General features: G+C 41.9%; 1 protein-coding gene across 1 annotated transcript; it reads left to right on the plus strand.

Moving 5' to 3' along the window:
* The first annotated feature begins 665 nt into the window (after positions 1 to 665).
* Positions 666 to 5841, plus strand: LOC142662512 (nicotinamide N-methyltransferase-like). Its single transcript, XM_075840721.1, has 3 exons — positions 666 to 816; positions 4851 to 5058; positions 5418 to 5841. Exons 1-3 carry the CDS (start codon positions 666 to 668, stop codon positions 5839 to 5841), a joined length of 783 nt encoding a protein of 260 aa, XP_075696836.1.
* The last annotated feature ends 7818 nt before the right edge of the window (positions 5842 to 13659 follow it).

The following is a 13659-nucleotide window of genomic DNA, read 5'->3' on the forward strand; positions in this document are numbered from 1 at the left end:
AGTCCCTCAAAGCCACTTCACAACTGAACTGGTCCGTGAAAAAATGGCCTATTGAAATTTTATTGAAAATATGAGAAATTGCTGCTAAAGTTCTAAACCTCGTAACGTCCTAGAAAAATAAAAGTATGTGAAAAAAAATGATGCAAACATAAAGTAGACATATGGGGGATGTTAACTAGTAACTATTTTGTGTGGTATTACTATCTGTTTTAAAAGCAAATACATTTAAATTTAGAAAAATGCTAATTTTTGCAAATTTTTGCTAAAATTTGAAGTTTTTCACAAATAAATATTGAATTTATCGACCAAATTTTTTCACTAACATAAAGTACAATATGTCACGAGAAAACAATCTCAGAATCGCTTGGATAGGTAAAAGCATTCCGGAGTTATTACCACATAAAGTGACACATGTCAGATTTGAAAAAATCATCTGTGTCTACAAGGCCAAAACAGGCTGTGTCCTAAAGGGGTTAAAGATTATTAACTCTCTATGTGAACTTATTATCATACATGTTCCCATGACCGGCACATGAAGATAATAAATCATCATGTGATAATTTATTCTTAGTAACACACTATGTAAGTTGAATCCTGGTAATTATATAAAGACTTTGTGCCCCGGTCTAGAGGTAGTCACCCTGTCTGTGTTATAAGAGTAGATGATGGATTCCAGTACCCATAAGGTTTATCATGTACATGACTTTGATTCTAGACAACATCTGGAGCATTACTTTTCAGATAAATCTTACATGGTCTTTGGAGATGACTTCTTGAATTTTCTTATTGAGAATCTCAGACAAGTTTTCGCAGTGGGTATGTATCTTGATTTGACTTACTTCTAAGATACATTGACGTGTATCTTATTTTATGTTTAACTGGTTTTAAAAAATTGTAATAACTGAATATAACTTGTGCAAACTTGTTTTTAATGAGGGATGTGTGAGATCAGAGGAGGCGACAACACTGCCTCAGTCATCTGGAGAGTGAAAGGGAACAGAGCAAAGCCCCGGTCATTGCATAGTATAAAAATACCCTGTAAAACTTTTTGGAATTGACAAAAATATTTCCAATTGCGAGTGCAACTACTTAACCCCTAAAGCACCAGCCTATTTTTGACTTTCAGGAACAAGCTATATTTTTAGTTTGTGTATTGCCACATTTCAAGAGCCATAACTATTTTCTTTTTCGTCAACGTAGCTATATGACTTATGGCTTGTGTCTCTGCGGGACGAGTTGCAGTTTTTATTGGCACCATTTTGTGGTACATATAATTAGTTAGCTTAGTTTTTGTAATTTTTTTATGGAGAAATTGAGAAAAAAACTAATTTCTGTCATTTTTTTTTGCATTTTTTATGTTGTTTACCTTTTGGATATAATACCATGTTAACTTTAATATACGGGTCAGTACAAACACAGCTATATATGTTTTTGGATAATAAAAGCACGTTTTATTAACAATATATCATTTTTGTGTAGCCACATTCCGAAAGCCAGAACTTTTTCTATTTATCCCTCGACATAGCTGTATGATTGCTTTTTGCCAGGAGTTTTAATTTTTATCGTTACCATACACCATAGGTTTTTTTATGCCATGTGCAGTGCACAATTAATGTTAATTCTATTCTATGAGTCATTATGATTGGGCCGATACCCTATATGATTTTTTTTATTGTTTACTTTTTTGAAACTATAAAATAATAATTTTTTTTTTTTTTTTTTTTTAAAAGAGGTTTATTTAAATTGTTTATTTGAGGGGGGGGCTTAATTTTATTAGGCCTTATTGAACTTATTTTCACGTTTGTTTTTTGTTTCACTAAGAGATTCGTAGCTATCATCGTATGACAGCTTGTGTAATACTTTGGAATACTTAGGGTCACCAATGAGCTAAAGGCAGGGATCAAGAGTTTTTTTTATTCCAGTCATCACAGTAGTAGCACAGCTGTCAATCATCTCCGGGCAGGGCTGATTCTAGCTTTCCTGCTGCCTGAGGCAAAAATTTATATGGCGCCCCCCAGATCTTAATTGACATCTCCCTGGCTGTTCTACATCACTACCAGCCTCCCCCAACTCTTGCGGATGCGCCACTGCCTTGTACAAACCTGGCTTGCATGGTGCATCGATGAGGATGGGCAGAGTACACCTCGCTGCATTGTGCTTGTCCATGTCATGATGCATCCAAATAAGTTGGAGGAGACTTGCAGTGATGTAGAACAGCCAGGAGGATGGCAATCAAGCATGGAAAGGTGGGTTTTGAGTCAGGACTGTGTTACTCTTCAGGATAGCCTTTATTGAGTAATTAGCATATAGCACGCACCATTTTAAAAGTTGTTTTTATAGATTTTGTTGCATCTGAAAAAAACATACAGAGGAATGTTTGAAAATCTTGTCAGGTCATGTATTACCACATGGTGGCGGTTAAAGGGGTTAAAACTACCTGACAGGTTCCCATTAAATATACAATGAATTGCAACAATGCCATCAGCCCTGCAATTTTTTTATTATAAAGATATATTATATAATTACAGCACCAGGATGAAGCTCTGACATATATATGGCACCAGAACCATTCCTAGTACATAAATACAGTTCTAGAACCAGGCTCAGTACATATTTACAACACCAGAATGAAGCTCAGTACATAAATACAGCACCAAAAACCAGCTCAGTACATAAATACAGCACCAGAACCAAGCTTAGTACAAAAATACAGCACCAGAACCAAGTTCAGTACATAAATACAGCACCAGAACAAAGCTATGTACATAAATACAGCACCAGAACAAATCTCAATACATATATACACAGCACGAGAACTAAGCTCAGTACATATATACACAGCAGAACCAAGCTTAGTTCAAATATATATCACCAAGCCCCTGTAAATAGTGCCCCCATGCATAGTTCACTCTATAGATCCTCCGGTAGATAAGGCCCCATAAAGCCTCCTGCAGATACTGCTCCCCAAAGAACCTAATGTAGATACTGCTCTCCATAGAGCCCCCTGTAGATAGTGCCCCCCTTAGAGCCCCCTGTAGCTACTGCCCCCCATAGAGCTCCCTGTAGATAATGCCCCTATAGACCCCCCTAGAGATAGTGCTCTACATAGATCCCCCTGTAGATAGTTGCCCCATAGATCCCCTTGTAGATAAGATAGTGCCCCACAAACAGTCCCCAATAGATACTGTGTCCCCAGAGTACCCTGTAGATAATGTCCCTCACACTGTTAAGTATAAATAGAAATAAACTTTTCCTACTCACCTCATCCCGTTCCCGCACCGTCCTCTAGCAACCCAGGCCTGATCTCTTCTGAGTAGGTCTGCTGGACATGACTATTGTTTCTTTCCCAGCCATTCAGCGTCTTTCAACAATGCAAGCAGTGCGATTATGTCATCGCGCCACCTGTTTAATTGAAAGGTGCTGAATAACAGGACAAGGAACTAATGTTCTTTTCCCTGCCAGCGCTGGCAATTGTTTCTGCACCCTATAGATTATAGTGCAGAAGGGGGTGGCGGCAGTTGGTTTCAGTGGAGCCATTGCCCTCTCAGATAGGCAGCGGGATGCCGCGAGAGGCTCACCTTGCCTCATGAATGATGTGTCCCTGCCTCCGGGCTCCTGCTGTTGATCACATGGGCACAAATCTTGGACGTGCACGATGACCATAATGTACATGTATGTCATGGTGCCTTTAGTTATGGCACTTCATGACGTACAAGTGTCTCATGGTGGCTTAAGAGCTTAAATCTGATGTTATTGTATGTAAAATCATACGTGGACACAAAATGCACCAACAATGCTTTGGGTTGTAATATTGGAATGGAGATAGCACTTTTTTTGTCACATTAGTACGAACATCAATGACACCTCGGCAGACTTGTTGATTAGAAGATTCTACACAGGGTTAGCTCCAGTCACATCACAAGATCTCAAATATTAAAAGGTGAAAAAGTCACTATAGGGTAGATCAAGAAATTAATGTGGAAAAAAAACCTAACAGAGGGTGCCCCTATCTATTATAGCCAGTTAAAGGTCTAGAAATCAGAAACCATAGATGTCATAAGTGAAACTGTAGATATGAATCTTCATTGTCACTTGAGGAACTAAAATGAAGCTCATAAATCCTTACAAAGTAGATTTTATTTTCTCAAATATGTTTTCAAGACAATAATGTATACTCCTAGGATGTCTGAGACTGCATAATGAGTTTTGTTGAAGATCCGAACCTTTAGCGTCCCTTGGGACACCATATATGGTTTCTGGATAACCTGCATGTTGTCTTAGGATATACAATCCAGTCAGGTGGGTCTAGCACCCTTTTTATTTGTACTGACTATACTACACAGGGGCGCCCCATGTTTGCTGTTTTTTGTTTTCCATGGTGTTGATATTAATATTGGTATTTGGTTTTTCATTCTACATCTGGATCCATGATAAGCAGGCACAACGGATAAATAGCTTCACCCCTTGTTATTGAGGACATTATAAGGATAAACGATTTATCATCCGATCAGGTAAACACCTCACCCTATGATTGTATTGAAGACTTTTGAATGGTTCTGCTTACTGTTCCATGAGTCTTACTTCTTTTTTTCTATACACTAACTACAGAATTATTTCTTTGGTGGACCTGATCTTAATGTCCTAGTGAGAAGGATGAGATTAGTAACACCAAATCTTTCCCTAAAGAACATTTGGGGATTAGTTTATCTTTTTTCTGATTTTTGGGTATTGGAAACCAAATGTTTACATAGTTTGCTAGATGTGATACAGACACATGTCCTTGTTTATCCAGAAAATCTATGAGGGTTTAACAGATTAGATGATTCAACATTCAGAATTTTTTTCAACAGGTCATATTAATGGAGACATCTTGGTTGACCTCAGTGTTGGTTCCTTCATTCATCATCTATATTCAGCCTCTGAGTTTTTCAAAAACATCATAGTGCTGAAGGTCAATAACAAATGCATCATGGAGCTGAAGAGATGGGTGGATGAACGTACGGGAGCATTTTATTGGGGCCACACATCAGCACTCCTTCAAGAGAAAGAAGAAATCAGGTGACTTATTTATCCAAATATCAAGGAAACCCCACTGTCATTGTTATTGTTGCTCCTGATATAACAAATATAAGGAAAATTGGACAAAGACCACAAAAAAAGGCTTACTCTCTTTATACTCAAGTCAGATGTAAAAATTCTTCAGCCCGCTCAGTTCAATATTCTTATTTATAGGGACGATCTTAAACAAATTAATCCTGGAAAGGTACAGTAGAGATCTGACACTTGGGGTATCAGTCTTGGATAATTTCAAGCTTTACCTCTAGTATTGCAAGTTAATAGTCCAGTGCTAAGTCCTGAGCCACGATGTTGATGTTGACTGTGGGACAATCACTTTCCTTGTCTTTTTTATTTTCCAGTGATCAATTTGAGGACAAAGAAGGAAAAGTGAGATCATCCATTCAACATGTTGTGAAATACGACCTGGAGAAAGAGAATATAACAGAACCGCTGGTCTTACCACCAGCCGATTGTGTCATCAGTGCTTTACTGCTGGAATCTGTCAGCAAAGATCAAGATGATTACATCAGATATCTGAGGAAGTTCTCTGGGTTGCTGAAACCTGGGGGACACCTCATATTAATTGGGGGTTTAGAAACAACATATTTCACTGTTGGTAAAGATAAGTTCCATGCTTTCACATATGATGAGGGTTTTATCAGGAAAACTCTTGTTGAAGAAGGTTTTATCATTGATTATTGTAAGGTGAAGGAGAGAACGGCTGTCAGTGACCTTATTGACTATAAGGCCCTCATAATTATTTCAGCTCACAAGGAGAAGTAGATTGAAACTTACAAAGCCTGCATGTCATTAATTCATATGCTGTAATAATCAAAAAGATGTGTCGGTGCAGTATAGAATAACATAAAAATAAAAGTGTTTTTTTGGTCCTTGCCACGGATAAAAGTGAGAAGACTGACCATGTTCAACTGGAACATCATGGGAGCCTGAAGTCTTAGGATCAGTTGCTTTCTTGTTGTTGTTTTGTTCCTGCTTTATATGAATAGTGTAATAAAGTGAAACATATATCATTAAACTGTGTCTTTTACTTGGGTGAAGGGCACTTATCTGCTCTATAGCCTTTACAAACCTTGATTAATGAGTAGAAAATTAAAAGATTTAAAAAAAAAAATCACATATGTTATTTAACCTCTAAGCAAACCAGGACGCCACTGTACATCCTGGCGGTAAGTTTATTCGCGCACCAGGACGTACAGTTACTGAGTCGTTCCCGGTGCCCAGTGTTGGTGACTATGGGCACCAGGAACTGTTAGGTCAGCTGACACTAAACTATTGTTCTAAGTCCAGAAAAAAATGGTAGCCAAAAAGTGCTACTTCATCACAAATTAAGACATCCTCAGTAGGTAACACGTTTTATTAAATTTGATGGGGTGACGTGTTTCGACACCGAACTGGCGTCTTCATCAGACCAGATGCACCCAATCAAATTTAAGAAAACGGATTTACGCATTACCTACTGAGGACATCTTAATTTGTGATGAAGTAGCGCTTTTTGGCTTCCATTTTTTTCTGGACTTAATGCTAAACTACGCGATGGAACCCTGTTGTCCCACAGGTTAGGAAGCAGCTGCAACTATATAAATTAATGCTTCTAAACAGTGTTAGGCCTGGACATCGCACAACCTGCTCAGGTGAGGTGCACTCCTACACCTGTATTGTGTCTCTTCCAAACTGCATTGGGATTTCTGCACCATGAGGCGCTTTTCTTTTTAATTTATTACAGATTATCAAGTTTACTAAACTGTTGCTGACCAGTTTCATTAACCCCTTAAATGTGACGATTGATTGCGATCGCCGCATTTAAGGGGTTTGTTTCAGATCGGCAGTCCCCACGATGTGATCGCCAAACAATGGCCTCCAAGTCTGCCATGTACGGAAGCCTGCTTCCTGTTAGAGTGACTGTCAGTGTCACAATGACAGTTAGAATATATTACACTATGTAGGTAGTGTAATGTATTCTAGCAGCGATCAGTGCTGCAGGACTTTAGGTTCCCTAGTGGGACAAGAAAAAATTTAAAAAAGTTAATAAAAATGTTTTCTAAAAGTGTAAAAACAAAAGTTATAAGTTAAAAAAAAGTACACATATTTAGTATCACTGCATTCGCAACGACCCAAACTATAAAAGAATAATGTTATTTTTCCCGCACAATGAAAAGTGCAAAAAAAATTAAGTGAAAGTCATTGCCAGAATCGCGTTTTTTTTGGTCCCAACACCTCCCAAAATATAGAATAAATAGTGATCAAAAAGTCGCATGTACCCCAAAATCGTACCAATAAAAATTACAACCCATCCCGCAAGAAACAATCCCTTACACAGATTTTTTTATCTGAAAAATATAAAAGTTAGGGCTCTCAGAATATGGTAACACAAAAAATATTATTTTTTTTTTAAAATTTTATTGAGCAAACCATAAAAAAACTATATACATTTTGTATCACTGTAATTGTATCGATACACAGAATAAAGTAATAATTACGTTTATAGCCCACGGTGAACATTGTAAAAAAAACTGTCAGAATTTATGGTTTTTGGTCACCTTGCTTGCCAAATAATTGAATAAAAAGTGATAAAAAAATTTGCATTTGTACTCTAAAATGGTACCAATGAAAACTACACATTGTCCCGCAACAAATAAGTCCTCACACAGGTCCGGTGCCCCCTAATATATGGGGGCACAAAGGAGACCTATAAAATATATAGGGACACAAAGGACTCCTTACTAATATATAGGGACACAACTAATATATGGGGGCATGAAAGAGAACTACTATTCTTTAGGGGCAACAATGGGACAATACTACTCTGTGGGAGCACATAGGGAGGTATTACTGTGTAGGGAGTATAAAGGTGGCACTAGAACTGAACCATAACTATTTTCTTAAAGGTCACCTTTTTTGTGGGTTGGTGCCCTGTAAGGGACAGTATAGGTGGTATTGGTAGGGGCAGTTTATCAATATCATGTTTACCTCTAATTCCTCCAGGTACTGAAATACTCGAGCCTACAGATACCAGGTCTTCCGGAAATCACAACCTCCATGTAACAGGTACATCAAGATTCACACATTGCAGAAACGGTCCGATCTGGATTCATTGGCCCATGACTTACATGTGACTGGTGAGTGATCTATGGTTACATCCTTCTGGCATTATGTTTCTGCCTTTATACTGCCGCCGCTCGAGTTGCACCACAAAGGGGCCCACTAAGGTTCTGTCACCCAAGGGCCCACATAAACCTGGAGCCGACCCTGGTATGGCCCTTAAGCCTTGGGGGCGTGGCCACTCCAGGTCAGCCTTTACCTTCTCAGGGTCCATCTTGAGGCCCAGATCGGAGATGATATAGCCCAGGAAGGGTAGAGACTTCTTTTCAAACACACACACTTCTCCAGCTTGGCATAAAGATGATTCTCTCTTAAACGAAGCAACACTGATGAGTTACTGGATCTGGGGAAAAAATCAAGATGTCATCGAGATACACCACAACACAAACATAAAGAAGATCATGAAAAATGTCATTGACAAATTCTTGAAACACTGCAGGGGCGTTACACAGGCCGAAGGGCATAACTAGGTATTCATAGTGCCCATAACAAGTATTAAAAGCAGTCTTCCACTCGTCACCTTGACAAATCCGGATCAGATTGTAGACCCCGGCAGGTCCAGTTTAGAAAATTTGATGCCCGTATGCGATCAAACTGTTCCAGAATTAACGGAAATGGGTACCTGTTCTTCACCGTGATTTGTTTGAGGCCTCTGTAGTCAATGGAGGGTCGGAGGGATCCATTTTTATTTTTGATAAAGAAAAATCCAGCTCCAGCCGGGGATGAGGATTTACGAATGAAGCCCCTCTCCAAATTCTCTTTAATGTAGGCACACATAGACTGGGTCTCTGGCAAGGAGAAAGGGTACACTCTACCATGAGGAGGGGACGACTCAGGAACCAAGTCGATCGGACAATCATAGGCTCTATGTGGTGGCAAGGTCTCAGCTTCCTTCTTATCGAAGACATAAGAGAACATAGAGTAACAAGAAGGCAACCCTGCCAATGACTGAAGCGGAGGAGGCTGCGGTGGATGGATATGACCCAGACAGCGGTCGAGACAATTGGGACCCCACTGGAGAACCTCTCCAGAGTTCCAATCCAGGACTGGGGCGTACAAACGGAGCCAAGGCAAACCCAGCAGCACGGGGTTGACGGTCTTGGACAGGATAAACAGGGAGATGAGCTCAGAATGAAGAGCTCCCACTTGAAGTCTTAATGGTTTGGTCACAGGCAAAACTTGGTCAGGCAATGGCAGTCCATCTACCGAGGCAACGATCAACGGCCTTACCAGCAGGACAGTGGGCAACTGAAGAAGGTCCACAAGGTCTTGGCAGATGAAGTTGGCTGCAGAGCCAGAGTCCAGGTAGGCAGAGACCAGATGGAGCCTCTCGCTAGCAATGATGGTCACGGGAATATACAGTTTGGAGGAGAGTTCTCGATTAACTGCAGTTGCGCCCAGGGTTGTCTCCCAAACCAATCCTAGGCGTTGGGGTTTTTTGGTTTCTGAGGACACAGACACACAATATGGCCAGCGAGGCCACAATATAAACAGAGTCCAGAGGTGCGCCTGTGCTGTTTCTCCTGGATGGACAATTTAGCCGATCCACTTGCATCAGAACCTCGGGCAAAGCAGTAGAAGGAGGCAAGAGGGGTTGCTGGAAGTTGGATGCCAGTCTAGGAAGCCATCTCTCCTGACGAACCTCAAAAGATCTCTCCCTCAGCCTTATGTCCACCCGAGTGGCAAGCAGAATCAGGTCATCTAAGGCCGGTGGCAAATCTCGAGCAGAATGTTCGTCCTTGATCTCGGGCGATAGACCATGCCAAAAGGATGCCACCAAGGCCTCATTGTTCCAGGATAGTTCTCCCGCCAGGGTCCGGAACTGGATGGTGTATTCACCCACGGAGGTGTCCTCCTGGCGAAGGTTAAAGATAGCTGTGGCTGCCGATGAAACTCGTCCTGGCTCCTCGAAAACAGTCCGGAATAACCGCACGAACCCCTGGAATTCTTGGTTCTCTGGACCCTGACGTTCCCAGATGGGGTTTGCCCATGCCAGGGCCTTGCCAGCAAGTAGAGACACAATGAAGGCAATCTTGGTTCCGTCCGACGGAAATGCTCGGGCGTGCAGGGTAAAATGGATATAGCATTGGTTCAGAAACCCCCGGCACGTACTTGCGTCTCCATAGAACCGCGAAGGTAATGGCAGTGAGAACCGAGGATCCAAACCGGAACAGCCAGGAGGTGTAGCAAGAGGGTGGGTCTGGGGAGCTTGCATAGAGGCAGGAAGGGAAGCAGATAGCGTCCCTAGCTGCTGTGTCATGGAATCCACTGCCACAAGAAGTTGATCCTGTCTGGCTCGGAGATCATGCATGTCCACCTGCATGGCTTGGGAGGGTGACATGCCCTTGAATAGACCAGTGGGGTCCATGGCCTGAGCGTACTGTCACAATGTGGGGTGTGGCCCCATTGGACCGTACCGCATAGCGGGACGGCAGCTGACAACCCGATATAGTACATAGTCAATAGTCCAGAGAGGGTACCTGTAGCAGGGCAGGCTCGGCTGGGACCAGGCGGCAGGCAGACGTCAGGCGTGGCGTAGCAGAACAGGCGTGGAATGCAGCACATTCTGGATAGCACGGCAAACAGGATACAGGATACAGGAAAAGGGAACACTTGGAAACCTACAAGAAGACAATAGGAGACCATTTGCAAGACAAACTTTGGGTAACGAACAACGCTCAGGCAAAGAACAAAAGGGCAGATTGCAGACTTCCTGAAATTATGCGCACACTGGCCCTTTAAGACCATGCACGCGTGTGCACGCCCCCTCCGGGAGACAGTCTCAAAACCAGGAAGTGAGTGCCGGTGCCTCACTGCAGGACGACGCAGCACTGAACACACAGGTTCATGGCCACGGCCGTCGAGAGATAAGTCAGAACGACGGGCCGTGGCCATAGGCGTTACAGTGCCACACAGCCCCCTTGTAGGTAGTGCCAAACAGCCTCCTTGTAGGTAGTGCCACACAGTCCCCTTGTAGATAGTGCCACACAGCCCCCTTGGAGGTAGTGCCACACAGCCCCCTTGTAGATAGTACTCCCTTCCTGTAGATAGCGCCACTGTAGCTCCGTGAAGGAGCGGAATCCCAGTGTAGCCGGGGATTCTGCTCCTGGAGCACTACGCTTGATGTCCCTGTCCATATATGGACAGTGACATCAGGGGCAACTCCTGAAGTGGAATCCCTGTCCACAACGTTGCTGGCGCTGTGACCGGGTATTCCCCTTCAGTAGAAGCCCCTGTCGTCGGTGTCCATTTTTTGGACAGTGACGTCACTGGCTTCTCCTAGAGTCGAATCCCTGGTCACAGAGCCAGTAACGCTGTGGACGGGGATTCCGCTTCAGGAGTTTCCTCTGATGTAAATGTTCATATATGGACAGAGACATCAAGCGGAGCGCTCCAGGAACGGAATCCCCAGCCACACAGAGATTGCGCTTCTTCAGGGAGCTACAGTGGCGCTAGAAGATAGCAGAGCAGGGAGATACTTCCCTGCTCTGCTATAGTGCCATCGCTACTGCTGTAGCAGCTGCAGTGGCTGCTAGCGGCGCCACCGCCCTCATGCCTGGTGTTGCCGCTAGCATCCGCTATGGCTGCTACAGTGGTAGCGAAGGCACTGAGTGAAGAACCGCTCGGGCGGAAAGGCGACTGCTGAGTCGCCGGGCCCGGGCACTTCTAAAAACAAACAGGGGAAGGGAGCCAGCGCAGCACCCCCTTCTATCTGCTAGAGTGATGCACCCTGTGCGAAGGCACATGTCGCACACCCCTAATGCCAGCTCTGCAGCTGACACCCGGGACTAACAGCCAGAAAACAGCAAGCGTACTGTTTCTGGCCGTTTATCCCCTTTAATGCTGCGATCAATCAAGATCGCAGCATCTAAGGCATTAGAATGAGTGGGTCACCCTCCTCTGACAGCTCATCGCCACCCCGCTACATGATTGTAATGTGCCGCAGGTTGTCATGGCAGCTTAGGGACCTAATAAAGGCCCCCAGGGCTGCCTTTCTAAGCTTCCTGTTAAGCCCTGCTTCTGGCAGGTCTTAACAGGAGCCTGTAAAAATGACAATATACTAAAACACATTATTATTGCATTGCATTGTATTGTATTTTGCAAGCGATCTAACAATCGCTGGTTCAAGTCACCTAGGGGGACTAATATTATGTGTAAAAAAAAAGGTTAATAAAGTTTTAAATAGTGTAAGAAAAACAACACCGTAAAAAAATAAAAGCCGCTGTTTTTTGGTCACTTCATATCCCACAAAAATCGAAATAAAAGGTGATCAAAAAGTCTCATATAGCCCAAAATGGTACCAATAGAAACTACAGCTCGCCCCGCAAAAAATAAGCCATCATATCACTCAATAGTTATGGCTCTCAGAATGTGGCTGCAAAACACAAATTTTATTTTTGACAATTAGTTTCTTCCTTGTAAAAGTAGTAAAACATAAAAAAAACAATATAAGTTTGGTATGGGAGTAATCATATTGACCAGTAAAATAAAGGTAACATGCAATTTTTACCATACGGTGAAAGCCGTAAAAACAAAACCCCTCAAAAGATTGAGGAATCTCTGGTTTTTTACAACTCGTCCCGCAAAAAACAAGCCCTCATTTGGCTTTATCGATGGAAAAATAAAAAAAGTTATGGCTCTTGGAAGGTGGGGAGGAAAAAATGAAAACGAAAATCTACCAAATGGCTGTGACAGAAAGGGGTTAATTCATATGTTAAACTTAAAAAATATCTAATCATGAAAAAGAAGCTTCCTTACAGCAGTAAAGAAGAGTATAAAAATAATTGTTCATTCACTTTGCCTTGGACTGGTCCTGGATAATATTGCTGAGTCTGATCATCTAGGACATCATGGAAGTCTAAAATCTTGGGATCAGTTGCTTTCTCATTGTTGTTCTGTTCCATTTTTACTTAAAGTAACCAGTAATGTTAAGAATACAGTCCAATCTGCGAGTACCATGTTGTCCAGAAAGAGCTGGTCAAGGAGTCCAGGGGGCGGTTCTACACAGTGATTTGTCAGTTTTCCCAGTATGAGTGTGAATACAGAGATAGCTGTCAATCGGTGATTAGGACCGCCCACTGGACTCCTAAGCCTAGAATCAGCAGAGGTTTAAATAAATAATAAGTAATATTAAATGTTTTACTACTAAAAAAATATATATCAATCTGCTCAGTTTCTCCTGCTCTATACCGTGCTGCCCGCAGATTTAAGTGTTTTGAGTCCATTTCTTGGGTGGGCACTTACCTGCTTCTTAGGTTTTACAAACCTTAAATAATGAGTAGAAATTTACAAGCTTTAAAACAAGACAATATAATAATCCACACTAGACTTCCTCTATGATCTCATTTACTTTGCATATTTATGGAGGTTCATGATAATTTGCTTAAATAGATTCCAATGCACAATAGAATTATATAAAAAATAATTGTTCAATATTTAAATTAGAAATAAATTAGCACAGAATTTCGTACTAATTTATAT

The sequence above is a fragment of the Rhinoderma darwinii genome, chromosome 10 (genome assembly GCF_050947455.1).
Source record: "Rhinoderma darwinii isolate aRhiDar2 chromosome 10, aRhiDar2.hap1, whole genome shotgun sequence".
NCBI lineage: Eukaryota > Metazoa > Chordata > Amphibia > Anura > Rhinodermatidae > Rhinoderma > Rhinoderma darwinii.

Excerpts from the sequence above, each read along its gene's own strand:
- LOC142662512 (XM_075840721.1), top strand. The coding sequence starts at position 666 with ATGGATTCCAGTACCCATAAGGTTTATCATGTACATGACTTTGATTCT. Across the intron at positions 817-4,850 it reads CAGACAAGTTTTCGCAGTGG|GTCATATTAATGGAGACATC; the intron begins GTATGTATCTTG and ends TTTTTTCAACAG. Across the intron at positions 5,059-5,417 it reads CAAGAGAAAGAAGAAATCAG|TGATCAATTTGAGGACAAAG; the intron begins GTGACTTATTTA and ends TTTATTTTCCAG.